The 25276-nt window shown below is 52.5% G+C and overlaps 1 protein-coding gene across 1 annotated transcript in view; it reads left to right on the top strand.

Annotated features, from left to right (window-relative positions):
• Positions 1 to 25276, top strand: part of MRM1 (mitochondrial rRNA methyltransferase 1) — a gene marked incomplete at both ends in the record, with an annotated part of 50836 nt that overhangs the window by 16161 nt on the left and 9399 nt on the right. Inside the window, 3 exons of the mRNA XM_080714025.1 lie at positions 1399 to 1491; positions 1604 to 1735; positions 3942 to 4029. Coding sequence (XP_080570151.1) covers positions 1399 to 1491; positions 1604 to 1735; positions 3942 to 4029 — 313 coding nt within the window. The remainder of the gene's footprint in view (positions 1 to 1398; positions 1492 to 1603; positions 1736 to 3941; positions 4030 to 25276) is intronic.

The raw sequence follows: 25276 nt of genomic DNA, 5'->3' as shown, positions 1-25276 counted from the left end.
AGGCCCTCTGCAACTCAGTGAGACCCGGTTTCAAAATAAAGAATAAGCCGGGCGTGGTGGTGCACGCTTGTATCCCCGCGCTTGGGAGGCAGAGACAGGAGGATCGCGCAGGTTCGAAGACAGCCGCGCTGGCTTAGGAGACCCTGTTTCCAAAAAAAAAAAAAAAAAAAAAAAAAAAAGTAGAAAGTATAAAATAGGTCTGGGTGTGTAACCCGGAGGTAGGAGGGCTTCCAGAAACCCCAGTACCACCACCAAAAAAAAAAAAGTGGCCGGGCGTGGTGGCGCACGCTTGTATCCCCGCGCTTGGGAGGTGGAGACAGGAGGATCCGAGCAGTTCAAAGACAGCCCCTCTGGCTTAAGAGACCCTGTTCCCAAATAAAAAAAATATATAAAAATAGGTCTGGGAGTGTAGCCCGGAGGTAGAAGGGTTCCATCCCCAGTACCACCACCAGAAAAAAAAAAAAAAAAAAAAAAAAAGTAGCTGAGGCTGTCCACAAACTGCAGTCTTCTATCTCAGCTTCTCCCTTCTTGTAATAGAACCCAAGGGCATTCTACCTCAGAGCTACACTCTTAGCCCTTTTTAAAAAATTTGATACTTGAAACAGGGTCTTTCTAGGTTGCGGAGAGTCTCACTCCATTGCCGAGGGTGTCCTTGAACCTTCCATCCTCAGGCTTCCACATACTGGAATCACAGGTGTGCACCACCGCGCACAGGTGCATGGGTTTCTCTACCTCTGGCTTAGCTTCCTCCTGTAAGATGTGACCCGTAACTTCTTCTCCCCGGGCTGTGCTGGGGCTGGAGAGAAGGCTTGGCTGTCTGGCCTTTGGCAGCCCTTCCTCCTGGACCGCCACCTCCTCTTCCTCAGGGCCTCCCTCCCTGCCTGCCTTTCGCCCTTTTGGTTTCGTTTTGCTTTTTGTGGTACTGGGAATTGAATCTAGGGGCATTTGACCTCTGAGCTACACATACAGCCCTATTTTTTGTTTGTTTGTTTGTGGTACTGGAGATGGAACCTAGGGGCATTCTACCTCCAAGCTACACCCCCAGACCCATTTTTTATTCTTTATTTTGAAACAGGGTCTCACTGAGTGCAAAGGGCTTCACTATATAGCTGAGGCCGGCCACGAACTGCGATCCTCCTGTCTCAGCCTCCTGAATGCTGGAATTACAAGCGTGCGCCACCACGCCTGGTTCTATTTTTTTTTTTTTTTTTTGAAACAGGGTCTCACTAAGTTGTGTAGGCTGTCCTCAAATCTGCAATCCTCCTGTCTCAGCCTCCCAAGTGCTGGGATTAGGAGTGTGTGGCATCACTCTTTTTGTTTGGCTTTTTCTTTTCACCCTTTCACCTCAGGGTCGGCCTCGCCTCCTCTCCTTGGCCCTCCTCTCTGCCTGCCTGGCAGCCCCCTCTCCGGGCCTGTGTCCGGCCCCCTCTCCGGCTCCCCTGGGGGATGATCGATGGCAGCCGCTGGTTATTGATCCGGGTGGGCGTCCAAGTGTGGCTGCCTGAGGCTGGTATTGATGGACAGAATTGGTGCTGAGGCTGGGGCAGAGGCAGCTGGGAAGCCTGGGGCTGCAGCAAAAGTGGGGCTCCCCCTCCCCTGCCAGGACCTGAGAGCGGGGGTCCTTAAAGCTGCAGAGCCCATCAGCGTGGGAGTGGGGTCGGGGACCACTGAGGCCAGAAGCTCAAGGCTGAGCCAGTGTTTATTGAGGACCTACTATGTGCTGGCTGGAGACACAGTAATGAGAAAGTCAGGAAAAAATAAAAGGTTAGCCGGGCGTGGTGGTGCACGCTTGTAATCCCAGCATTTGGGAGGCTGAGACTGGAGGATCGCAGTTCGCAGACAGCCTCAGCTACTTAGTGAGGCCCTCTGCAACTCAGTGAGACCCGGTTTCAAAATAAAGAATAAAAAATAGGGCAGGGGATGTAGCTCGGAGGATAAAATGCCCCTGGGTTCCATCCCCACACCTGCAAAAAAAAAGGTTAGTAGGAGGAATGGGGCAGAGAGTTAGTAGGGTACATTCAGGGTGGCATGACTGAGGAGGACAGGGCTGGCAGCTTCCCCCACTACAGGCTGGCCTCTAACCTTCCGTCCTCCAGTCTCAGCCTCCCACATGTTGGGATCACAGGCATGTGCATCCACACCCGGCTCCTTGAAGTGTTTTTTGTGGGTGTGAAGCAAATGGTGAGGATGTGAATTGAAATCCTCTTATTACAGTATTGAAATTAGGCTACTTAATTTATCAAGTCATTTCATGCCTTGATTTTATATAGTTGTATCTCTCAAAAGACACTGTCACACTTGAAAAAACAATTCTGCCAAACACCTTTAGGTGCGTGAGAGGGAAGTGGGGGGAGAAGATTACCGCAACAGTGGGGGGACGGGCAGAAGCTCGCCCGGGAGAATGAGGCCCCCGTGGGGGTGGGGCGGCCACTGTGTGTTCAGTTTAGAATGGCTTTCTCGGGGCAGAGCCGTGACTCAGAGGCAGGATGGGGCCAGGGGGAGGCGACAGCAGCTCAGTCTCACAGGATTCCAGAAGCAGCATGAGGTACCTTGGTGGTAGTAAGATCCCTGTCACTGGTGGAGTGTAAGAACCCACCTGACCACTCAGGTGAGATGTCGTGCAGGGACTTCGGCAGAGGATCTGAAGGTGGAGCTGGTGGCTTCTGATCCCGTCTATGACTCTGTGTGTGTGTGTGTGTGTGTGTGTGTGTGTGTGTGTGTGTGTGTCTAGGTTCAGGGTTGTGGCTGGTAGGCCTCCCCACTCTGGGCCTGCAGAAGTCCTGTGGGCAGCGGGCCCCTCTGGTTTCCTGTCACCCTGGTGACCTGGGCTCCAAAAGGGAGACAGAAGATGCAGTGCTTTTAGCTGGGTGCGGTGGCACAGGCCTGTAATCCCTGTGTCTCAGGAGGCTGAAGCAGGAGGACCAAAAATTAAGAGGCCAGCCTGAAGCCGGGCATGGTGGCACATGCTTTAATCCCCGCACTTGGGAGGCTGAGACAGGAGGATCGCACAGGTTTGAAGCCATTAAATAGCTGAGGTTTGAAGCCTCAGCTATTTAGTGAGGTTCTCAGCAACTTAATGAGACCCTGTTCCAAACAAAATATAAAATAGGTCTGGGGGTGTAGCTTGAAGGTAGAATGCCTCAAAAACAAAACAAAACAAAACAAAACAGAAAAAAGAGGCCAGGCTGGGCAACTTAGTGAGAGCCTGTCTCAGGGAAAAAAAAAAAAAAGTCTGCCAGGGATGGTGGTGTGCATTTGTAATCCCAGTACTTGGGAGGCTGAGGCAGGAGGATCGCAGGTTTGCAGCCAGCCTCAGCTACTTAGTGAGGCCCTCCAGAACTTAGTGAGACCCTGTTTCAAAATAAAGAATAAAAAAATAGGACTGGAGCTGTAGCTTGGAGGTAGAATGCCCCTGGGTTCAGTCCACAGATGATTAAGAAAAAAAAAGTGGTGACTTCATTACCTAAAATGTACCTTCATTATGTTAATAAAGAAAAAAAAAATGTGGTACCAGAAAGGAGGAAGCCCAAGCCAGGCACAGAAGTGCAAACCTGAAATCCCAGTACTTGGGAGGCGGAGACAGGAAGATCACAGGCTCAAGGACAGTTGCAGCAATTTAACAAGACTTTTTTTGGGGGAGGGGGGATTACAAGCCTGCACCACCATTCCTGGCTCCTTTTTATTTTTTGAAACAAGGTCTCGCTAGATAACCGAGGGTCTTGCTATACTGCTGAGGCGATCCTCCAGGCTCCATCCTCCCGCCTCAGCCTCCCAAGTACTAGGATTACAAGCCTGCACAGCCACGCCGCTGCCCCAGGCTTTCTGCAGAGTGACAGCACCAGGCGCTTGAGCCTGGCAGGTGCTCTTGCCAGCCTTTGCAGCCAACCTGCAGGGCACCCACATCCTTGTGACTGTTTCCCACTGCTCTGGGCCCCTGGCAGGCCTGGACCCATGGGGCATTTGAGGGCTGCCAGGAGTCTGGACCCGGGGCTCACCTGGTCCACGCAGACCAGGTCCTCCGGCCTGGAGGTGGGCTGGGCGTGGCCCCGCGGGCCTCTGTCTCTGCTGAACCTGGGGTTTCCTCAGCTTCGCACCCTGCGCCCCGCTCTGTTTCTGTGCGTTACACCCAGACATCTCCACATAGCCACTAGCCCAGGCCGTTGTGAAGAAAGATCAAATCCCATTGAAAGCTATTGATTTTCTTCAAAATTTGCTGTGAGCACGCTTTGAGGCTCCTTGGTGTGCTGCGCTCAACGTCACCTACGGGGCGGTGGTGGGGGCGGCAGGGCGGGCCAGGGCCAGGGGTCTGCGGGGCTCGGGGCCGCCTTGGCCCTCCACTGTGGCAGGAGCCTGCGCACGCCCTGGGAGCCTGGGCCTGGCTCTCCCCTTCTTCCTTCCCGCCTTGGGCGGAGGGCGTGTCAGCGCGCGCTTGGGGGGCAGTCTGTAGGTCAGTCTGTCCTGAGTGCGGGCTGCTGCGAGACCCCGCAGGGGCGGCTGGCTCGCTGTAGAACTCTGACTCTGCTGCCCACAGCGCAGCAATACCCGGGGAAGAGACCTGACTTGGGTTGGACCCAAGGTGCGGGGTTGTCCCAGGGGCCAAGGGCCGGGTAGTGCTCCGAAAGGGGCTCCTTCTTCTCCTCCCTCCCACCTAGCTCTCTCTGTGTCATTTTGGAAGTGGAACATTATTGGCTCAGGGTTTGGGGGAAGGGGTCCCAAGCCTGATGGGAGTGTTAAGTTGGGTCCTGCACTCATGTGACTTTGTGTCACATGACCTCTGCAGGGCAAGGGAGGGGCTGAAACCCCCGCGAGAATTGGGCATTCCCGCGAGTAAACCCCCATCTCGCGAGATGCATGCCTTTAAAAGGAGAGCCCGCGTCCTCTAGCTTCGGACAGGCGCACGGGCCCCACGGTGCCTCACCCTGATCCCCGGGAGAGCCGTGCCATTAAAACTTTACATGCCATGTGTACCGGACCTCTCTCGTGTTTTTCACACTCCGCCGTACGCACATTATTTTTATTTTACTCGCATTTAATTTTTTATTTTACTTATCATTTGGTGCCGAACCGGGAGAACTCTTGGGTTCCTCCCCATTTTTTCTTTTTTTTTCGTATTTTTTTGTTTTTTTCTCTTTTTCTTTTTACTCTCTTTTTGAGCCCTGGACTCTCCGATCCGCCAGCAGCTCGACTGTGAGGTCCCACACCAGCGCTCCGCTTGCAGGCGTTGCTCCCGCCACTGCCGCCGCTGCCGCCCCGTGCCTGCGTGGACTACCTCCTGCACGGGCCAGGACCTCTGCCTGCTGCTTGGACCTCCTAAAACCGCCGTTCCCGCCTGCCCACGCTGCCGCCGCTGGAATGGGACCGCGCCACCCGCGGACTGCGCCACACCGCGCGCCTATGTCTTCTCCGCGCCTGGCGTTGCTTAGACCCGCCTGCCGGGGCCGCCTGCCTCCTCCATCTAGGTGGCCGCCACTCTGCTAAACAGCCCCCAGCCCGCCAAGTCCAGCCCGCGCTCCAGCTGGTTCCTCCACTCGGACTCGCGCCCTGGCGCCCTTCACCCTGTGCCTGCCCACCCCTGCTGCCTGGGCCTGGCCATTCCGGTAAGCAGCCACATGGGATTACTGGGGAGGGGGGGTCGCCAGCTTTGGCCCGCCATCTTGCACACGTGGAATCACTGGGGGGCCGCCATCTTGGTCCCACCATCTTTAACCCCTCCCACCTCATGGTCTCACTGGAGGCCTCGCCATCCTTAACCCCTCCCACCTCATGGCCTCACTGGAGGCCTCGCCATCCTTAACCCCTCCCACCTCATGGCCTCACTGGAGGCCTCTCCATCCTTAACCCCTCCCACCTCATGGCCTCACTGGAGGCCTCGCCATCTTTAACCCCTCCCACCTCATGGCCTCACTGGAGGCCTCACAATCTTTAATCCCTCCCACTTTCCACTCCTAACCAATCCTAGGAGTCGGCGGCCATCTTTCCGGCCCGAGCCAGGCAGCTTGGCACTTGCTCTGCCTGCCAACCGCCTGCGCGGGCCAGGACCTCTGCCTGCCGCTTGGACCTCCTAAAGCACCATTCCAGCTTGGTTCTCCAGTCACCGCCAGGACCTCTGGCCGGTTTGCCCCGCCCGCCCCGAGCCAGGCTCATTGGGCGGCGCACAGCCGGCTTCGGTGTCCGCCACAGTCACCCGCGCCAGGCGTAGCTCTACTTGCTGCTGCTGCTCCGTTTCACCCGCCCAAGCCAGGCTCACTGGCGGTGCTCCTCGGGGCCCAGCCTCAGTGACTGCCACGTGCCTAGAAGCCATTTTGTCTCCACGCCGCGGGCCCGGCAAGCCATGCCGCCTGCGCACCCCCACTGATCCTGCCTGCGCCAGCCGCCAGTGCCGTCCACACCAGCCACCGGCATCCACGCGCCCCAGCTCCACCACGCTCCCAGCAGCTTCTCAGCGCTTCTGTCGCAGCCAGCACTGGCTGGCAACACTTCACTCCGGTAAACTGCCTCCTTCCCTTGGTTAGCGGGTTCCGGACTTGGGTCTTCCGGTCCACTGGGACCCAAAAATCCAAGCGCTTGGTGACCCATTGTCCCCCGGTCCACTGGGACCACCCTGCGGATGACCAGGTCATCCTCCGGTTTTGAGAAGGAATGAAGACGTTCTTCCCTATCTCTTAACCTCTGTTTCCGAACGATTGAGCAGGGAAATCGGGGACGCCCATTTCCTGTTCTTCGTTTCCGCCCGCAAACCAATTATGGGGAGTCGAACCTTTATACTAGCAGATGCCCTGAGAGCCTGTCTGCCTTGATACGAGTTGGGAAATAGGTTGCGGTGGCCCAGGAATAGTTAGGAACTTTTATAAGCGGTCTGGTATCCCTCCAAATGCTCTCCCCCATCAGCTTCCATTTATTTTCCCGCCAGCTGCCATTTTGTGATGGCGCGTAGTCACTGCCTGGTGATGTCACAGTCACCATCTTGGCCCGTGCCAGACTGCAATTTTGCTGGGCGGCCCGCTCGGGCGCGCCCTAGGTGCTGTGGGAAACGCCGGGGCTGGGGCGACACCCTCTGCCCGTGGGGAGTCTGCGTTGCCATTCTTGCTGGACACCAGCCCCAGGACGCGCTCTTTGTGAGTATAGGTCCGTCACAGCTGACAGAACCTTAACATGGCATCTAAGCTTTAATTCCAGAGAGAAACAGGCGGAAATGGAGTGTACACTCCGACTTTGCCAAAAAGCAGATCCCTGGTAGCTGCCCTTCAGCTGGCGGTGGCGGCTCAGCCCTCTGGAGCGCCACCTAGGTGTGGAGGACTGCAACAACAACTACCTCCAGGAACCTGCCTCAAGTGGGGCAAAGCCACGCCCACCAATCAGACTGCTCCGTGTGTGGCCAGGAGGGCCACTGGAACAGTGCCCTTGGAAAAGGGTGGGCCCCAGGTGCCTCAACACAGGGGGAGCACCTTTCCAGACCAGGCCCCGCCGCTGGCCCTACTCAGCCTGGCTGAAGACTGATGGCTCCTGGATCCCTCAACCTCCATCCTCTTTGCCAGCTCAGGGTAGCTCTCCAGGTACTGAGTAAGCCAGTCTCCTTTTTGGTCGCCTGCTCAATCTCATGATTTGTTTTTTTCTTTAATAGCCCTTGCCTGTTCAAGCCTCCTCAAGCGCACATCACTAAGCTGTCCAGGGTAACCTCCAATTCGCACTGCAGCTATGCACCCACCCGCACCCCCTTCTGGGGAACTGGACTCCCGACTCCTCCCGGCCTGGGGCCCCCTGACGACGCCCCTTGACAGCAGGAAGAAGCTAGAGGGTCCAACGTCATCCATTATCCCTACCATCAAAAGGCCGGAATGTTAAGTTGGGTCCTGCACTCATGTGACTTTGTGTCACATGACCTCTGCAGGGCAAGGGAGGGGCTGAAACCCCCGCGAGAATTGGGCATTCCCGCGAGTAAACCCCCATCTCGCGAGATGCATGCCTTTAAAAGGAGAGCCCGCGTCCTCTAGCTTCGGACAGGCGCACGGGCCCCACGGTGCCTCGCCCTGATCCCCGGGAGAGCCGTGCCATTAAAACTTTACATGCCATGTGTACCGGACCTCTCTCGTGTTTTTCACACTCCGCCGTACGCACATTATTTTTATTTTACTCGCATTTAATTTTTTATTTTACTTATCAGGGAGTATGAGTTCCTGTCCCAAGCTTACCCCACCTGGCTGTTTAGAGATGGGTGGTTGTGTACTGACTGGTAAGTCTGGAGAGAGAGCTGAGATCAAGAGAGGCAGGGAGGGTTCCCTGTAGGAGGATGGCGTTGGTGGGCCCAGGCATGTTCCTGGGATAATGTCAAGCATGGAAGCTAGGCATGGTGGTGCACACTTGTAACTCCAGTATTTGGGAGTCTGGGACAAGAGAAGGACCACAGGTTTGAGGCCAGACTCAGCAACGTAGCAAGACCCTGTCTCAAAATGGAAAAAAAAAAAAATAGTCCAGGCATGGTGGCACACGCTTGTAATCCCAATACTGGGGAGGCTGAGACAGAAGAATCTCAGGTTCAAGACCAGCCACAACAATTTAACAAGATTTTCAGCAATGTACAGAGAACTTGTTTCAAAACAAAACATAAGCCAGGCGTGGTGGCGCACGCTTGTAATCCCCGCGCTTGGGAGGCTGAGACAGGAGGATCGCACAGGTTCGAAGCCAGCCTCAGCTACTTAGTGAGGCTCTCAGCAACTTAAGTGAGACCCTGTTTCCAAATAAAATATAAAATGGGTCTGGGAGTATAGCCCGGAGGTAGAAAGCCTCTGGGTTCCACCTCCAGTACCACAACAAAACAAAACAAAACATAAAAAAAGGGTTGGGCCAGGCATGGTAGTGCATGCTAGTAATCCCAGCATTTGGGAGGCTGAGACCAGAGGATTGTGGTTCTCAGACAGCCTCAGCTACTTAGTGAGGCCCTCTGCAACTTAGTGAGAACCTGCTTCAAAATAAAGAATAAAATATAGGGCAGGGGGTGTGGCTCAGAGGTCAAGTGCCTCGGGATTCCATCCTCAGACCTGTAAATAGATAAATAAATAAATAAATAAATAAATAAATAAATAAATAAATAAAATAAGGGTTGGGGTATAGCTTGGAGGTAAAACACCCCTGGTTTCAATCTTCAGTAACCCCACTTTAAAAAACAAAGCAAAACACATCACAGTAAGCCTTAATAGGGAAAGCATCACAAACTGGTACCCTTTGGCCCTGGTGGGTGAGGGGCCTGCCGCCTGGCTGCACACTGAGCCTCCTGCCAGGGCTGCTGTAGACCTGTGTTGGTTCTCTCAGCCCTAAGTCACCACTAACATGCCCCGCAGCCCCAGTGGGCATCTTGGTGGGGCTTCTTATAAATTCAGGGGGGACGGAGCGTGTCTCCGGGTTTGTGCCCCCCATGGAGCTGAGTGCAAGTGAGTTCACAGCTGTGCTCTCCCTGCGGCCTCTGCCTAGGAGCTGGAAGTGGCTCTCTGGGTTCCAGGGAAAGGCCAGATTTATGATGCTGGGAGAAATATTTAGGCCTGAGACAGTTTGGTTGTGTTAATTATGGAAATCTAAAGATAATCTATATTTAATGCTGAATTTTGTCAAATTTGCTAAAGAATTAGGGGAGCGTGTGCAAACAGTGACACTTCAATGAAGAACAAGGTGCAATTAAACTCTGAAATTTACAGTGGAATAATTGGAGAGCATGACAAATATAGTTATCAGCGGCGACTAATTAGGGGTCTGCTCGAGGTTTCTGGGCTTGATTAATCTCGCCTGGGTGCTAATAAGTTATGTGAGGCCCATAATACCAGTTTGCAGCCTCCTTCTTCCCACCCTCTCTCCAGAGCACGTGGGGGTGAGAATGTGATCCATTCATCTCCTCCCTTGGGACATCCTGAGCTGAAGGGGAGCGCGGGGGTGCTGCAGCTCCTACACCCCCTTCCCAGCTAACCAAGGTGCTAATACCTTGAGCTGTCCCTGCTTGGGCATCCTGGGGTCTCATTGGTTGATACATTCTTTTTTGGAGGAGAATACTGGGGATGGAACCCAGAACCCAGGGATATCCTACTTCCAAGCTACATCTTTACCCTTTTATTTTTTCATTTTTAAAATTTCTTTTCTGGCCGGGCGTGGTGGCGCATGCTTGTAATCCCCGTGCTTGGGAGGCGGAGACAGGAGGTGCTGGTTCGAAGCCAGCCTCCCTGGCTTAAGAGACCCTGTTTCTAAAAATAAAAAGAAAATAGGTCTGGGAGTGTAGCCCAGAAAAGGGCTTCCAGGAACCCCAGTACCACACAAAAAAAAATTCTTTTCTTTTATTTTTCCTCCTCCTCCTCCTCCTCCTCCTCCTCCTCCTCCTCCTCCTCCTCCTCCTCCTTCTTTTTGGTGATACTGGGGTTTCTGGAAACCCTCTACCTCCAGGCTATACTCCCAGACCTATTTTTTATATTTTTATTTGGAAACAGGGTCTCTTAAACCAGCGAGGCTGGCTTTGAAACTGCACGATCCTCCTGTCTCCGCTTCCCAAGTGCAGGGATTACAAACGTGCACCACCACACTGGGCTTATTTTTTATTTTGAAACAGGATCTCACTAAGTTGCTGAGGCTGTCCTCGAACCTGTGGTCCTCATGTTTCAGCCTCCCAAATTCTGGGATTATAGGCATGTGCCACCATGCCCAGCTGGTAAGTTCTTCTTGGTGTCTCACTTTGAGACTTCTTGGGAGAAAGGATTGGAGGCTGAGATTTAGGGTTTAGCTGATTTATTCCCTGGCTAGAGATGTAGCTAAGACTGACTCCCACCTCTCCCCACTTCATGCCTTGTGGAATAGGGTTCTGACCCCCATATTCTTCCCAGGATCCCATACACACACCCCGGCCTGGGCCCTGCATAGCTCCCTGTGTCCTCCCAGGCTCTGCCCAACTCCCCGCTCCTGACCGAGCCTGAGATCCTGATTAAAGTGTAGGCTGGAGCGAGCTCCCTGCCCGGCTGGCGTGTGCCTAGCACTCTGGGCACCATTGTTGGCCCTTCTGTGAATCCAGAGCCATCCCCTCCCTCTCCGCATCATCTCTCCCTACTGTCTGTCCTCTCCGCCCTTCAGCCCACTCCGGGAGGGGCTCCCCTCCAGCACCCACCCTTTCCTCAGAGGTTCTGCTGACTGTCAGGGGTCTCTCAACACCCCCAAAGCAAAGATGGGGTCTGCCAACTCTGTGCATGAGCCCCCTCCTGTGCAGCCCCCGCCTAACTGGTGTTTTGCTCAATGTCTGCCATAGGACAGGGACTCTGACTGGCAGCTTCAGACAAAGCTGAGGAATCCGAATAGGAAGGTAGATGCAGTGTGTGTGTGTGTGTGTGTGTGTGTGTGTGTGTGTGTGTGTGTGTTACTGGAGATTGAACCCAGGGGCATTCTGCCTCCGAGCTGCATATATCTCCAGCCCTATTTTTTATTCTTTATTTTGAAACTGGGTCTCACTAAGTTGATGAGGCTGGACTTGAACCTGTGATCCTCCTGTCTCAACCTCCCAAGTACTGGGATTACAAGTGTGTTCTACTGTACCCACTTCTTAGGCTATTCTCTCTCTCTCTCTCTCTCTCTCTCTCTCTCTCTCTCTCTTCATTAATTCATTTTTTTTGTGGTACCCAGGGGCATTTTACCTCTGGGTTATTATATTTCCAGCCCTATTTTATTTTTTATTTTGAAACAGGGGTCTTGCTAGGTTGCTGATAGCCTCACTGTGAAGCTGAGGCTAGCCTTGAACCAACAATCTTCCTGTCTCAGCCTCCCAAGTACTGAGTTTACAGGCATGTGCCATTATGCCTGGCTTGGACTATTTTTGTTTTTTTTTGGTGGTACTGGGGGTGGAACCCAGGGGCTTTTCTACCTCTGGGCTATACTCCCAGACCTATTTTATACTTTTATTTGGAAACAGGGTTTCACTAAGTTGCTGAGAGCCTAAGTAGCTGAGGCTGGCTTCAAACCTGCGCAATCCTCCTGTCTCAGCCTCCCAAGCACAGGGATTATAAGCGTGTGCCACCACGCCCAGCCTGGCTTGGACTATTCTTAACCATGTCAAGTTTGGGTTTTCTTCTTGTGGACCAAGGGTAATTACTCAATACCATTGCTCCCCGTGCCCTCCGCCCCGTCCAGGGCCATTAGGGGGAACCCAGTAAAGAGCTGGGAGCTGAGTGGACTCTCAGCATACGATCTCCCTCCCTCGGCCCCCAACTCCCTCCAGGTCCCCAGGCCTCGACTTCCAGGTGGACTTGGACTCCCATAGCTTCTGAATCAGTGGCAGCACCCTGCTGGGAAGAAGGCTGGGCTGGAGCCCAGAGCCCAGAGCTTACCCTGGTCCTTCCTTCTGCGCAGGCACAGGACCCACCAGCTCGAGGCCCGGCAGGCAGACCCACCAGCTCGAGGCCCGGCAGGCAGCAGTAAGAACCTAGGCCCGTGGGTGTGGTGCACACCTGTAATTCCAGTACTTGGGAGGCTGAGACAGGAGGATCGCAGGTGGGAGGACAGCCTCAGCAAGTCGCAAGCCTCTCAGGAACCTAGCGACACTCTATTTCAAAATCAAAATAAAATAGGGTTTGGGGTGTAGGTCTGAGGTAGAATGCCCTGAGATTCAACCCTTGTACCCCTCTACACCACATACAAACAAACGAATATAAATAACCACATACAAATGAGTATATATAAATAAATATGAATAAAAATAAAAAGGGCTAGGGGTGTTGCTCAGAGATAGAATGCTCTTAGGTTTAATACCCCTATCTATCCATCTATCTATCTATCTATCTATCTATCTATCTATCTATCTATCTCTGTCTTTCTCTTTCTATCTCTCTCACACACACCACAAATAATGAATATAAAGAATGAATATGAATAAATATAAAAAGGGCTAAGGGTGTAGCATAGATAGAATGCCCTTGGGTTCAAAACCCAGTATCTCTCAGTCTCTCTCTCTCTCTCTCTCTCTCTCTCTCTCTCTCTCTCTCTCTCTCTCTCTCTCTCTCTCTCTCTCTCTCTCCCAGAGTGTTGCCGTTGTTAATGAGTGCTGGGGGAGGTGATTCCAATCGTCACCATCTTTTCACACAGTAAGTCCTAATACAAACCAGGTCACTAGATCCTGTCCTGTCTCTGCCCAGAAACCTCTAATGGCTCCCCAGCGCCTCCAGGATCAAGTACAGACTTCTTAGCCTCTTGGTCAAAGCAGTCTGCCATTGACCCACATCTGGTTCCCACGTCCTCTCCGGCCTCGTGAAGCCCCTTTGCCCTCCCCCGCAAATGACATCCGGAGCCCTCAGCACCCACGAACCACGGGCTTTCATTAGAACTGTTTCCACTGCCCCCAAATGCTCCCTTCCCACGCCCAGCCCCACCCCAGCTTCCCCATCACCTCCCAAGCCCGCACCCCGTCCCTGCCCTCGGTGGCAGCCGTCCCTCCCGAGGCGTCAGACTCCGCCACCAGGGGGCGATAGACACCGCGGGCACGGGCCAGAAGGACCCAGGTCTGGCTTGCTGGCCGGTCCACTGGGTTTCCAGCTCGGGGTCCTCACTGCTGGACTTGAAGGCTGGGGATCTGGAGACACGGTTTGTTTTGTTCCCTTCTTAGAGATTTGGGTGGAAATGGCAGAACTCTCTTCTGAGCGTCCCGCAGTGTAGTGAGCTCGCGGGTCGTGCCGGGCTTGTCCGAGGTCCTGGGTCCCGGGGCAGGGCTGCGCTGGCCCGGGTTTCAGATGGGGAAGCACATCTGGGTCATGGCTGTGTCTCACAGAGACTGGCGAGTCACAGGTAGAGAATGTGCTGGGTACACTGAGGCCGGGAGCAAATGTCCAAAGGTAACCTCAGTAAAGGAGAGAGCTGGGACTCGAACCCGGGTCTCTCTGACTTCCAGGTTAGTAGCATCTTTTCCTCCACATCAGTTTTCCCGATCATTCGAGATCCTGGTCTGTTCCTTTACCTGTCATTGTCACAGCCCTTGGCTGGCTTCAAAACAACTGCAAATGGTGCTTTGGACCCCCGCTCCCGAATCTTCACGTGCTGTTGTGCATCTGTGGACGGGTGCCCAGCCCTTCTGAGCTTTCTTGAGGAACAGGCTGTGCTTAGCCCCTTGCTCAGAGGGTCTTGCGGGATGAAATTAGACAATGGATGGACCCCCTCTGACCCTGGACTGGAGCCCCCCAGGAGCTCTGGGTCTGCCTCTTGGGGGAAAGAGTACAAATCATCTGTCTCTGGGGGTCTCCCTCCCCGGGAGCCTCTAGCCCTGGAAGCTGCTGGACCCGATGGGGCTCCGTCACCATGGCAACGTGGGCCAGCCGCCTGCAGGCCAAGCCTGTGCCAGCAGCCTTGACCTCACTTAGGATGATCACCTTTGGGCAAATAAAATAATTGTGTTAATAAAGAGGCTGCTCCCCTCCCCAACTGCCTTGGCCTGCTCCCAGCCCCACCTGGGCAAGAGCAGCTTCTCCCACCCTTCGGGCCTGGCCTGCCTCCTCCATGAGGTGTGCAGTGCAGTTCTGCCCCGGCTTTAATCTTCACCAGCTCTAACCACTGCCCACCTGACCATCCTGCTTTCTGCCTCCTTAGTCCAAGGTCTTTGTTGAAGTTGCCCGATTGAGACACTGCTACTCAGCCTATCGTCCAGGGACATTTTTATCATCTTAATGAATCTGTTTACTAAGGGCCCAATGTGCATGAACAGACATCCTTACAAATGTCCCCCTCTAATTCCTGTACAAGTCAAGAGCTTCTGTATCATTTTACAGGTGAGAGAACAGGATCCGAAATTAAAAAAAAAAAAAAAAATATATATATATATATGTGTGTGTGTGTGTGTGTGTGTGTGTGTGTGTGTGTGTAATGATACTGGGGACTGAACCCAGGGGCATTCTACCTCCGAGCTACACCCCAGTCCTATCTCTTATTCTTTTTTTTTTTTTTTTTCGGGTCTGGGGATGGAACCCAGGGGGCATTCAAGCTCCGAGCTATACCCCCTGCCCTATTTTTTTTTATTTTTATTTTGAAACGGGTCTCACTGAGTTGCAGAGGGCCTCACTAACTAGCTGAGGCTGTCCCCGAACCACGATCCTCCGGGCTCAGCCTCCCGAATGCTGGGATTACAAGTGTGCACTGCACTATGCCCAGCTCTTTTAGTTTTTATTTGAAACAGAGTCTCACTAAGTTACAATGGGGCCTCATGAAATAGCTGAGGCTGGCTGCTAACTTGTGATCCTCCTGTCTCAGCTTCCCGAGTACTGGGATTACAAGCGTGTGCCACCATGCCCGGCTAATTTTTTTTTTTTTTCATTTCTGAGGATTATACCCCTGGTGTTTTATTACTGAGCTATACCCTTTATATTTTTACTTTCTATTTTGAGGCAAGATCTTGCCGAGTTGCCCGGGTTAACTTGCAGCCCTCCTGCTTCTGACCAGAGTTGCTGAGATCACAGGCCTGAGCTACTATACCCAGCTACAATCCATTTTTTGACAGAGCTAGAGAGTGAGACCTATCTAGTCCCTGGACTACAGAATGGCCTGTTTAGTAGACACACACCTGCCTCAGAGGAGGAAGAGAGAAACAGGGCTCCTAGGAGACACTCTGAGTCAGAGGTAGAGAGGAGGAACCGGCTGAGTGAGGCCTGGAGAGCAGGCTCCACACACAGGGCTGGGCACATCATTACGTGTGTGTGTGTGTGTGTGTGTGTGTGTGTGTGTGTGTGTGTGTGGCTGGGGATGGAACCTAGGGGCATTCTACCTCCGAGCTACACCCCCTGCCCTATTTTTTATTCTTTATTTGGAAACAGGGTCTTACTGAGTTGCAAAGGGCCTCACTAAGTAGCTGAGGCTGTCTGTGAACTGTGATCCTCCTGTCTCAGCCTCCCGAATGCTGGGATTACAAGTGTGCGCCACCACCACACATGGCTCTATTTTTTATTCTTTATTTAGAAACAGGGTCTTGCTAGATTGATGAGAGAGTTTTACTACTTGCTGAGGCCCTCCCTGAACCTGCAATTCTCCAGTCTCAGCCTCCCAAGTACTGGGATTACATATCTGGCTTGTGATCGAGGATTTAAAAGGTCCTTTAAGCCTTACAAATAAGTTAGGGCCCTAGCCAGGTAAAGTGGCAAATACCTACAATCCTAGTCCTTGGGAAGCTAAGTCAGGAGGAACGCAGGTTCAAGGCCCAGCAATTTAGCAAGACTGTTTTAAAATAAGAAAAAAATAAAAGTACTGGGGGCGTGGCTTGGAGATAGAGCACTCTTGGATTCAATCTCTGGTACCAAAAAACAAACAAACAAAAGGCCCTGTGGGGGTGTCTTCTAGTAACAAAAAGCTTTCAAATTGTGTGTGGGGGGGTGGTCCTCACGGATCCCGGGGTCTCTGCGATTGGAGGCCTAGTGTTATCCTGGTGCTATGTCAGAAGTGTAGACTTGAAGCTCTTTGTGGAGGTGAGTCGCAGGCTCCTCTGCGACTCCCATCTCACGGTTGGAGGTCCTGCCCCTGGACAACGTGAATGGACCCAGTAGCTGAGCTAGGCAGGGGCTGGAATGCCCGCTGTGCACACTAGGTGGCGCTCCGACACCAGTCAATCCTCAGATCGCGGGCTGAGGGTGGGGTGGGCAGGGCTTGAAGGGAGGCCGGTGTCACTGGACCTGACACCAGGACTGGGGCTGGCTGAAGGGACACTGGGATGTCAGGTGACGCCGAGGGATTGGGGACTCCTGGTCATTCGTGGGGTCCCCAGTGGCTGGGGCTGAAACTGTAGCACTGGAGGGACAGAGAGGCCAGTGGAGAGATGAGGGGCAGGGGCACATCTGCAGGGCCCGGCTGAACAGCCTGACCAGGGCCAGGGCCGGGGAGCCATCCTGTCGCTGATGCCAAGCCCAGGCTGTGAACCCAGCGCCCCCTCCCCTCATCCTGCAGGTGGGTCTCACGGTCTTACCTGCTCTTGGGGCTTATTTGTATGTCTCCAGCTGTTACTAGGGAAGCCTCAGGAGATGTCCGGGAGGGGCCATCTCTGCTCCAGGGTGGGCTGCAGGCACGGAACCGAAGGCCTGGCCTCCCTGTCTCTATTTAGCGGTGTCCTGACCACCATCGTGGGTGAGTTCCTTACACCTCTGCTTCATTCTTAGTGGGGTGGGGATCATAATATCAGATTTCAGAGTCCCGGGAAGCTTGAATAAGATCATGCATGCGGGGGTGCTCAGTATGCTGAACGCAAGAGGCCTCTACGGTTCTGTTTGTAGAAGTGGCATCTCACGTCCCTACGGCCCCACAGGCCCCCTTGAACGTTCATGCTGTTGTCTGATTAACGCTGGGGGTGGAAGAAGCTGCTGGGGCTGGTGGGAGATCAAAAGGGACCTTGGACACCTCAACCCATGGGGCCATCCTCCAGGGGACAGACACCTCTTAGGTTTTAGTAGTCTCCCTGTTTAGACCCGACACACACATCCTTGGGCTGGGCCCCGCGACTCCAGTGCCTGCCCTGCAACTCACCCCTTGCAGGCCTTCTCTGAGTGCCTGAAACTCTGTGGATCTAGAGAGGAAGGGGATCTCTGCCACCCCTCAGGCAGGAACACAGCCCCTTTCTCAGCTGCCTGTGCCGACTTCCCTCATATCGGTGCAGGTAGGGAAACCGAGGCAAGGGGGAGTCCTGGGACTGCCATCGTGTGGAACTCCCCACTTGTGGAGGCCTGATCCCCAGGGTGGCACCATTGGGAGGCGGGGCCTGGGGGGATGTCTTTAGGTCATGGGGGCGTGCCCTCAAAGGAGGCAGTGGACCCTTCCTCTTCCTTTCTTTTGCTTCTGGCTTTTGGGTGAGCAGTTTGGTTCCACCACCAACTTCCGGCCATTGCCATCTGGTACGCCTGCCAGAGATGTGTTCTCCCAGCCATGGACTGGAAACTCCAAAACTGTGAGCCAAAAGAAACCTTTTTTCTCTGACTTGTTTTTTGTGGTGCTGGGATCTAACCCAGGGCCTCACACATGCTAGGCAACTGATCTACCACCAAGCTAGGCCCCAGCGCAACCTTTTCTATCAATGGGTTCGCGCAGGTATCCTGTTACAGTGACAGAAATCGGTCTGACACAGTCACACAGCGTGCATCCCTGAGTGTTCTGGGAAGGGGGAGAGGTGGTGGGCTGACTTCCCAGCCCCTAAGAGGGCCTCTGTTACCCTGACTTCACTGAGGAGAGGGCTCAGATGGCTGGCTGGAGAGGTGTGGAGTCCAGATAACAAACATTCTACAGACGTTTAGAGAGCACCTCGTGTGGCCAGCCCAGTCTGAGTGCTGGGATTCAGCACCTCCCGCCCCCCAAGACAAAGTCCTTCTGCAGAATTTCCGTGGAGTTAGGCTGCTTGTGGCTGATCTACCATCACTAAATCCCTGTTCCATCAACTGCAAATTGGGGATAATAAGCAGATTGTGATGGTGCATGCCTGTAATTCCAGTATTTGGGAGGCTGAGACGGTAGGGTTAAAGGTTTGAGACCAGCCTCAGTAATTTAGCAACTTCGGTTAAGACTCTCAGCAATTTAATGGAGACCTTGTTTCAAAATACAAAATAAAAGGCTCGGCTGGTGGCACAGGCTTGTAATCCCAGCACTGGGGAGGCTGAGACCGGAGGATCACGCTTCATGGACAGCCTTAACTACTCAGTGAGGCCCTCGGCAACTCAATGAGACCCTGTTTCAAAATAAAGAATAAAAAATAGGGCAGGGGTTGTAGATCGGAGGTCGTATGCCTCTAGATTCCATCCCCAGAACTGTAATAATAATAATATAATAATAATAATAATAATAATAATAATAATAATAATAATGATGCTGGGAGTGTAGCTTGGAGGTAGAATACCTCTGGGTTCAATCCCCAGAAGTAACAGTGTCTCCCTCCTGGGGTTATCATGGTGTTAGATGCATGGAAAATACTTTACTCAGGCCAGGCTTTTTTTTTTTTTTTTTTCTTTCTTTCTTTCTTTCTTTCTTTCTTTCTTTCTTTCTTTCTTTCCTTCTGGTCTGGGGATTGAACTCGGGCATTCAACCTCTGAGCTACACCCTCGCCCTATTTTTCATTCTTTATTTCAAAACGGTCTCACTGAGTTGCGGAGGGCCTCACTAAGTAGCTGAGGGTGTCTGCGAACCATGATCCTCCGGCCTCAGCCTCCTCAGTGCTGGGATTACAAGCGTGCACCACCACATCCGGCTGGGCCAGGCATTTAATAGATGTGACCTTGGGTCGGTTTTGTCAGGTTATTGTGAATGCTGGCTCTGAAGAGCGTGACCTTGAGCCGACCACTCACCTTGAGCTTTGGGTTCCTCATCTGACAAATGGGTTCATAACATCTGCCCTGCCCTCTCCACCAGATCGTGTTGAGAGGTTCAAACCAACTAAAATAATGTAGAGGGGAGGCTTTGGAAACTACAAACACAGAGGGGGGCACCAATTTCAACCAGGGTGCAGGTAGGTGTTGTCAGCAGCAAAGGCCTGCACTGGTGCTGCGTCTTTGCCCAAGCTGCCTGGGCTCAGGGAAGCTGGCAAAGGGACCCTGGTGCTGCCCCTGTCAGGTCCTGGCAGGAGGCTTTCCTGGAGGCCTGAGGCTGCAATTGAGGTGCCTGCAGAGGGTGGAGATGCCCGGCTCTGTGGTTCTCCAAAGGCCCCAGGGAAGCCAAGAAATGAGTCTCCCAGAGGCTGGGATGGGATCCACCCTTCTCCCTGCTAACTCTGGGGGCTGAGCAGGGCTGTGTGTCTGCAGAGTTGATACCTCCCTTAGCCCCCAACCTCTCCACCACCACACCTAATTTCTTTTGCTAAGCTACAGAACAACACAGGAGAAAATAATAATACTGTTGTGCTCTGGATGTGAGGTGGTTTTTTTTTTTTTTTTTTTGGTACTGGGGATGGAACCCAATTGCTTTCTACCTCCGGGCTATACTCCCAGACCTATTTTGTATTTTATTTGGAAATGGTCTCACTAAGCTGCTGAGAGCCTCACTCAGTAGCTGAGGCTGGCTTTGAACCTGCGCGATCCTCCTGTCTCAGCCTCCCAAGCGCGGGGATTACAAGCCTGTGCCACCAGCCAGTCTCTGGATTCGAGGGTTTTGTTTTGTGATACTAGAGAGGTGTGGGTTGGGGGTAGAACCCAAGGACTTGAGCAGGCTGGACGAGCACTCTACCACTGAGCTACATCCCTACCCTTATTTTATTTTTATTTAAGACAGTGTCTTGCTAAATTGCCCAGGCTAGCCTCAAACTTTTGATCCTCCTGCCTCAGCCTCCCAAGTAGCTGCGATTACAGGTACCTGGTTCAGAGTGTTTTTTTTTTTTTTTTTTTTGCTTGTTTGTTTAAATAAGGCCTCACTGCCGGACATAGTAGAGCAGGCTTGTAATCCCAGTATTTGGGAGGCTGAGAGAGGAGGATCGCAGTTCAAGGACAGCCTCAGCTACTTAGTGAGGCCCTGTTTCAAAATAAAGACTAAAAATTAGGGCAGGGGGTGTAGCTTGGAGGTCAAATGCCCCTGGGTTCCATCTCCAGACCAGCCCCCCAAAAAATAAATAAATAGGGCCAGGGGTGTAGCTCAGAGGTAGAATGCCTCTGGGTTCCATCCCCAGTGCCGCAAATTAATCAATTAACTAATTAATTAATTAAATAGGATCTCACTGACTTGCTGAGGGCCTTGCTATAAATTGCTGAGGGTGTCCTCAAACCTGCAATCCTCCTGTCTCAGCCTCCCAAATCCTGGGATTATAGATATGGGCCACCACGCCCCACTCAGTGTTTGCTCACATATTTTATTGTGTACATGTACAATATGCAACTTGATGTTAGGAGTAGTATAACTTGTAAGATGATTACTAAATGGAAATAACATCTCCATCATCTCATACAGTTACTCTTGTTTTTGTTTTTGTTTCTGTGGCAAGAGCAGCTGAGCCAGGCGTGGTGGTGCACACCTGCAATCCCAGGACTTGGGAGGCTGAGACAGGAGGACGGCAGGTTTGAGGACGGCAGGTTTGAGGACAGCCTCAGTAACTTAGTGAGACTGTTGCCAATCTAGGGTGTAGCTCAGAGGCAGAATGGCCCTGGCTTCAATCCTCAGCACCAAAAAAAAAAAAAAAAAAGAGTAGCTGAGAATTTGCTCATTTAGCAGGGATCTCAGCCGGGCATGGTGCCGTGAGCTTGTCATCCCAGCACTTGAGAGGCTGAGACAGGAGGATTACGCGGGTTCAAAGCCAGCCTCAGCTACTTAGTGAGGCTCTCAGCAACTCAGTGAGACCCTGTTTCCAAATAAAATAGAAAATAAGTCTGGGAGTATAGCCCGGAGGTAGAAAGCCCCTGGGTTCTATCCCAGTACCACAAAAAAAATAAAATAAAATAAATAAATAAATAAAAATAAAATAGGGCTGGGGTGTAGCTCTGAGGTAGAATGCCCCTGGGTTTCATCCCAGCATCAAACACACACACACACACACACACACACACACACACACACACACACAGCAGGAATCTCAAATACAGTAAAATTTTAAAACCAATAGCCCTCAGCCAGTCCTGGTGGCGCACGCTTGTAATCCCAGCCTTGGGAGGCTGAGACAGGAGGATGGTGCAGGTTCGAAGCCAACCTCAGCTACTGAGTGAGGCTCTCAGCAACTTAGTGAGACCCTGTTTCCAAATAAAATAGAAAATAGGTCTGGGAGTGTAGCCCGGAGGTAGAAGGTCCCTGGGTTCCACCCCCAGTACCACCAAAAAAAACAAAAACAAAACCAATAAAACCCAATAGACCTCATGTTGTATATTAAATATATAGGTTTATTATCTTACATAATCTGCTATTTTGTGCCCTCTGACTGTTTTCTCACTGACCAGGAAAACCACTGTTTTATTTTCTATCTGTGTGTGTGTGTGTGTGTGTGTGTGTGTGTGTGTGTGTGTACTAGTTTCTGTGTCTGTTCACTTGTGGATGGACTCCTAGGTTGTCTCTACATCTTGGCTGTTCTGAATAAAGCTTCAGTGGACACTGGGGTGCAGCTGTCTATGAGCTGGTGATATCATTTCTTTTGGGCTTATGGCAGAAAAGGATTGCTACCCCAGGGAGGTCTCTTCTTCCCTCCTTCCCTTCCCTTCCCTTCCCTTCCCTTCCCTTCCCTTCCCACCTCTTCTCTTCTCTCCTCCTCTTCTCTTTTGCCCTCCCTCTTCCTTCTCTCCCTCCTTTTTCTTCTCTTCCTCCTCCTCTTTCTCTCTATCCTTTTCTTTTCTTGCAGTACTAGGACTTAAACCAGGGGCACTGTACCACTGAGCTACATTCCCAATTCTTTTTATTAATTTGAGATACTGTCTTGTTAAGTTGCCCAGGCTGGCCTTGAACCTGTGGTCCTCCTGCCTCAACTTCCCCAGTAGCTGGGGTTACAGGTGTCCATCATGGTGCCTGGCTCCCTGGAGGTTTCGAATGTCCGTCTCTGGGCTGTTGATGTGATGAGAAGGTGCCTGTTCCCTTCTGTTTAGTGCTCGGTAGGGCTGGACCCCAACCCCGCCCCACCTGCCCAACAGCTGGATGGGTTCAGCTTGGAACCAGGGCTGCCAAGGAAGGACCAGGAGGGGCATTAGGAGTGGAAGAGGGGACTCGAATGGACCCTTTCTAACCCTCCATCCCAGGAAAAGCATGTAGGGAGCAGAGGGGGCTCAGTCCTTCTCTAGGTGGGGTTTCTCGGGCAGGCGAGATAGAATGTGGATGGGGGTGAACACAACCTTTGGGGGTCATAGTGTCAGAACTGGGAATCCAGTTCCAGTTAACTGGAATGGGGCCGGTCCTGGCCTCCCATGTCCCCATTCCGGCTGTTCTCAAATGTGGATTCATTGACCCAGTGACAGGTGTCCTGGGGGGAGCAAGATGAGGCCCTCCAGTTGGGGGACGAGGTGCGAGCTGAGGATCCCAGACTATATCTCCCCTCTGGGGTAGCAGAGAAGAAAAATAGCTTTTCCATTTGGGAGAGTCCCACAGAAACAGGGAGTGGTTTGGAATCAGATTTCTTGGGGTTTGGAATCAGATTTCTTGGGTGGCTCAGATGCACAGTGGAGAGAGGTGGGGGGGGGGAACCTGGTGGAAGGAAACCAGTAGGCGAAGGGCTGGAGGGCGGGGCACCCGGAGCGGCACAGCTGGCTTCCTGGGGGTAGGGTGAGTGAGAGCACACATGCTGGAGAGCGGACATGCAGGTGCCTGTCTGCAGTCCCAGTGCCTGGGAGACTGAGACAGGAGGATGGCAGGTTTGAGGCCAACCTCAGCAACATAGCCAGACCCTGTTTCCAAATAAGAAATAAAAAGGGCTGGGCTGTAGTTCGGGAGTCTAATCCCCAGTCTCAGAAAACAAAACAAACCAGTCAGGGGTGATGGCCTACGCTTGTAATCCCAGCATTTGGGAAGCTGAGACCGGATGATCGCAGTTCACGGACAGCCTCGGCTACTTAGTGAGGCCCTTTGTAACTCAGTGAGGCCCTGTTTCAAAATAAAGAATAAAGCCAGGTGTGGTGGCACGCACTTGTAATCCCAGCACTTGGGAGGCTGAGACAGGAGGATCACACAGGTTCGAAGCCAGCCTTAGCTACTTAGTGAGGCTCTCAGCAACTTAGTGAGACCCTCTTTCCAAATAATTATAAAATAGGTCTGGGAGTATAGCCCGGAGGTAGAAAGATCCTGGGTTCCAGCCCCAGTACCCCAAAAATAAAAAAATAAAAATAAAATATAGGGCTAGGGATGTCACTCGGAGGTAGAATACCCCTGGGTTCCATCCCTGGTACCACAAAAAAGACAAAAACAAAACAAAACAAAAACCCCCCAAAACTCAAGGGAAGCTGGGTGTGGTGGCACAAGCCTGTAATTTCTAGTACTCAGGAGGCTGAGACAGGAGAATCACAAGTTTGAGGACAGCTTCAGCAGTTTAGTAAGGCTATTAGCAACTTAGCAAGACTGTTTCCAAATAAAAACTAAAAAGGACTGGAGGTGTAGCTGAGAGGTAGAATGCCCTTGAGTTCAATCCACAATAGCAAAACTAACCAACTAACTAACTCACTCACTAACTAACTAACTGGGAATGTATTGGAAAGAGAGCAGTAGGCTAAATTGTGTGGAAAATTACTCAAATGTTCTTTCAAATCCCTGGGTTTGCTTGAATCTTTCAAGGTGACCTGCCTCCTTTCACTTTCTTGTCTGGAATGAGAGGCTTAAAAAAGACAGAAGATAAATCCCCCCTCCCCCCCAAAAAAGCTTCCTTCCCTTTCCCTCCTCTTCTCCCCCAGCCCACTGTGTGGCTTAACCCATCCCCACTCCTCAGAGACGAGGGGAGGGGGATGTGAGGAGGGCGGCTGCGTGTGTATGTGCGTGTGTGTGTGTGTGTGTGTGTGTGTGTGTGTGTGTGTGTGTGTGGCTGAAGCCATGTTTTGTCCTGGTCCACTAGAGCAGGTACCCAGGAGGAGGGGTCTGTCCCCTCACTCAGAAATGTCCCTGAAAGTGATTCACAGCGTCCAGCCCTCCTCCTTCAGTAAAGGAACGCTGGGAGTTGGCCACAACTGGATGCTGTGGGTTGGACCACAGAGATGGAGGAGGGCGGGAGCGAGCGGAGGGGAAAGAGGACAGAAGGAGACGGGTAGAGGAAGGAGGAGGCCGGAGGCCAGCTGCCCCTACTGGTGGCTTATTTTATGTTTCTTATTGCTGGAACAGCTGCCAGAGCCAGTCCCTGACCCACAGCAACAGGAGGTAAGACGGTCGAAGAGCAGCCCATGGGGCCTGTTCCCCAGGCTCCTCGCTCCGCCTCCATCTCTCCACCTCTCTGCCCCTCTGTCTCTTTCCGGTCCTCTGTCTGGAGAGACAGATCCCAGTATCCCAGGCACCGCCCTGGGTTTCCCGGGCTGTGCCGGGTGGGCACAATGTTCCTTCCTTCCCAGTTAAGACCACTTGGGATTGACCAAGTCCAGTTCCTGAGGTATGGCTTTGGTCCTCTTGGGGGACCCGGGAGCCATATTTCTCTGTCCCCCCAGTCTTCCAGGGCCTAGCTGGCCTTAAAGGGCCACCGGCTCATCCTCACTAGAGAATCTTCAAAGCTCCTTCCTTCCAAACCCCTCCCTCCCTTTCTTCCTTTTTGATACTGGCAGTTGAACCCAGGGGCTTCACCTGCAGCTAATTCTTATTTTTTATTTTTGAAACAAGATCTCACTAAGTTGCTGTGGGTTTTATTAAGTTGCTGAGGCTGGCCTTGAACCTACAACCTTCCTGTCTCAGCCTCCAAAGT

The sequence above is a fragment of the Muscardinus avellanarius genome, assembly GCF_963383645.1.
Source record: "Muscardinus avellanarius genome assembly, chromosome: 16".
Taxonomy (NCBI): Eukaryota; Metazoa; Chordata; class Mammalia; order Rodentia; family Gliridae; genus Muscardinus; species Muscardinus avellanarius.
This window is presented reverse-complemented; position numbering and strand designations above follow the sequence as displayed.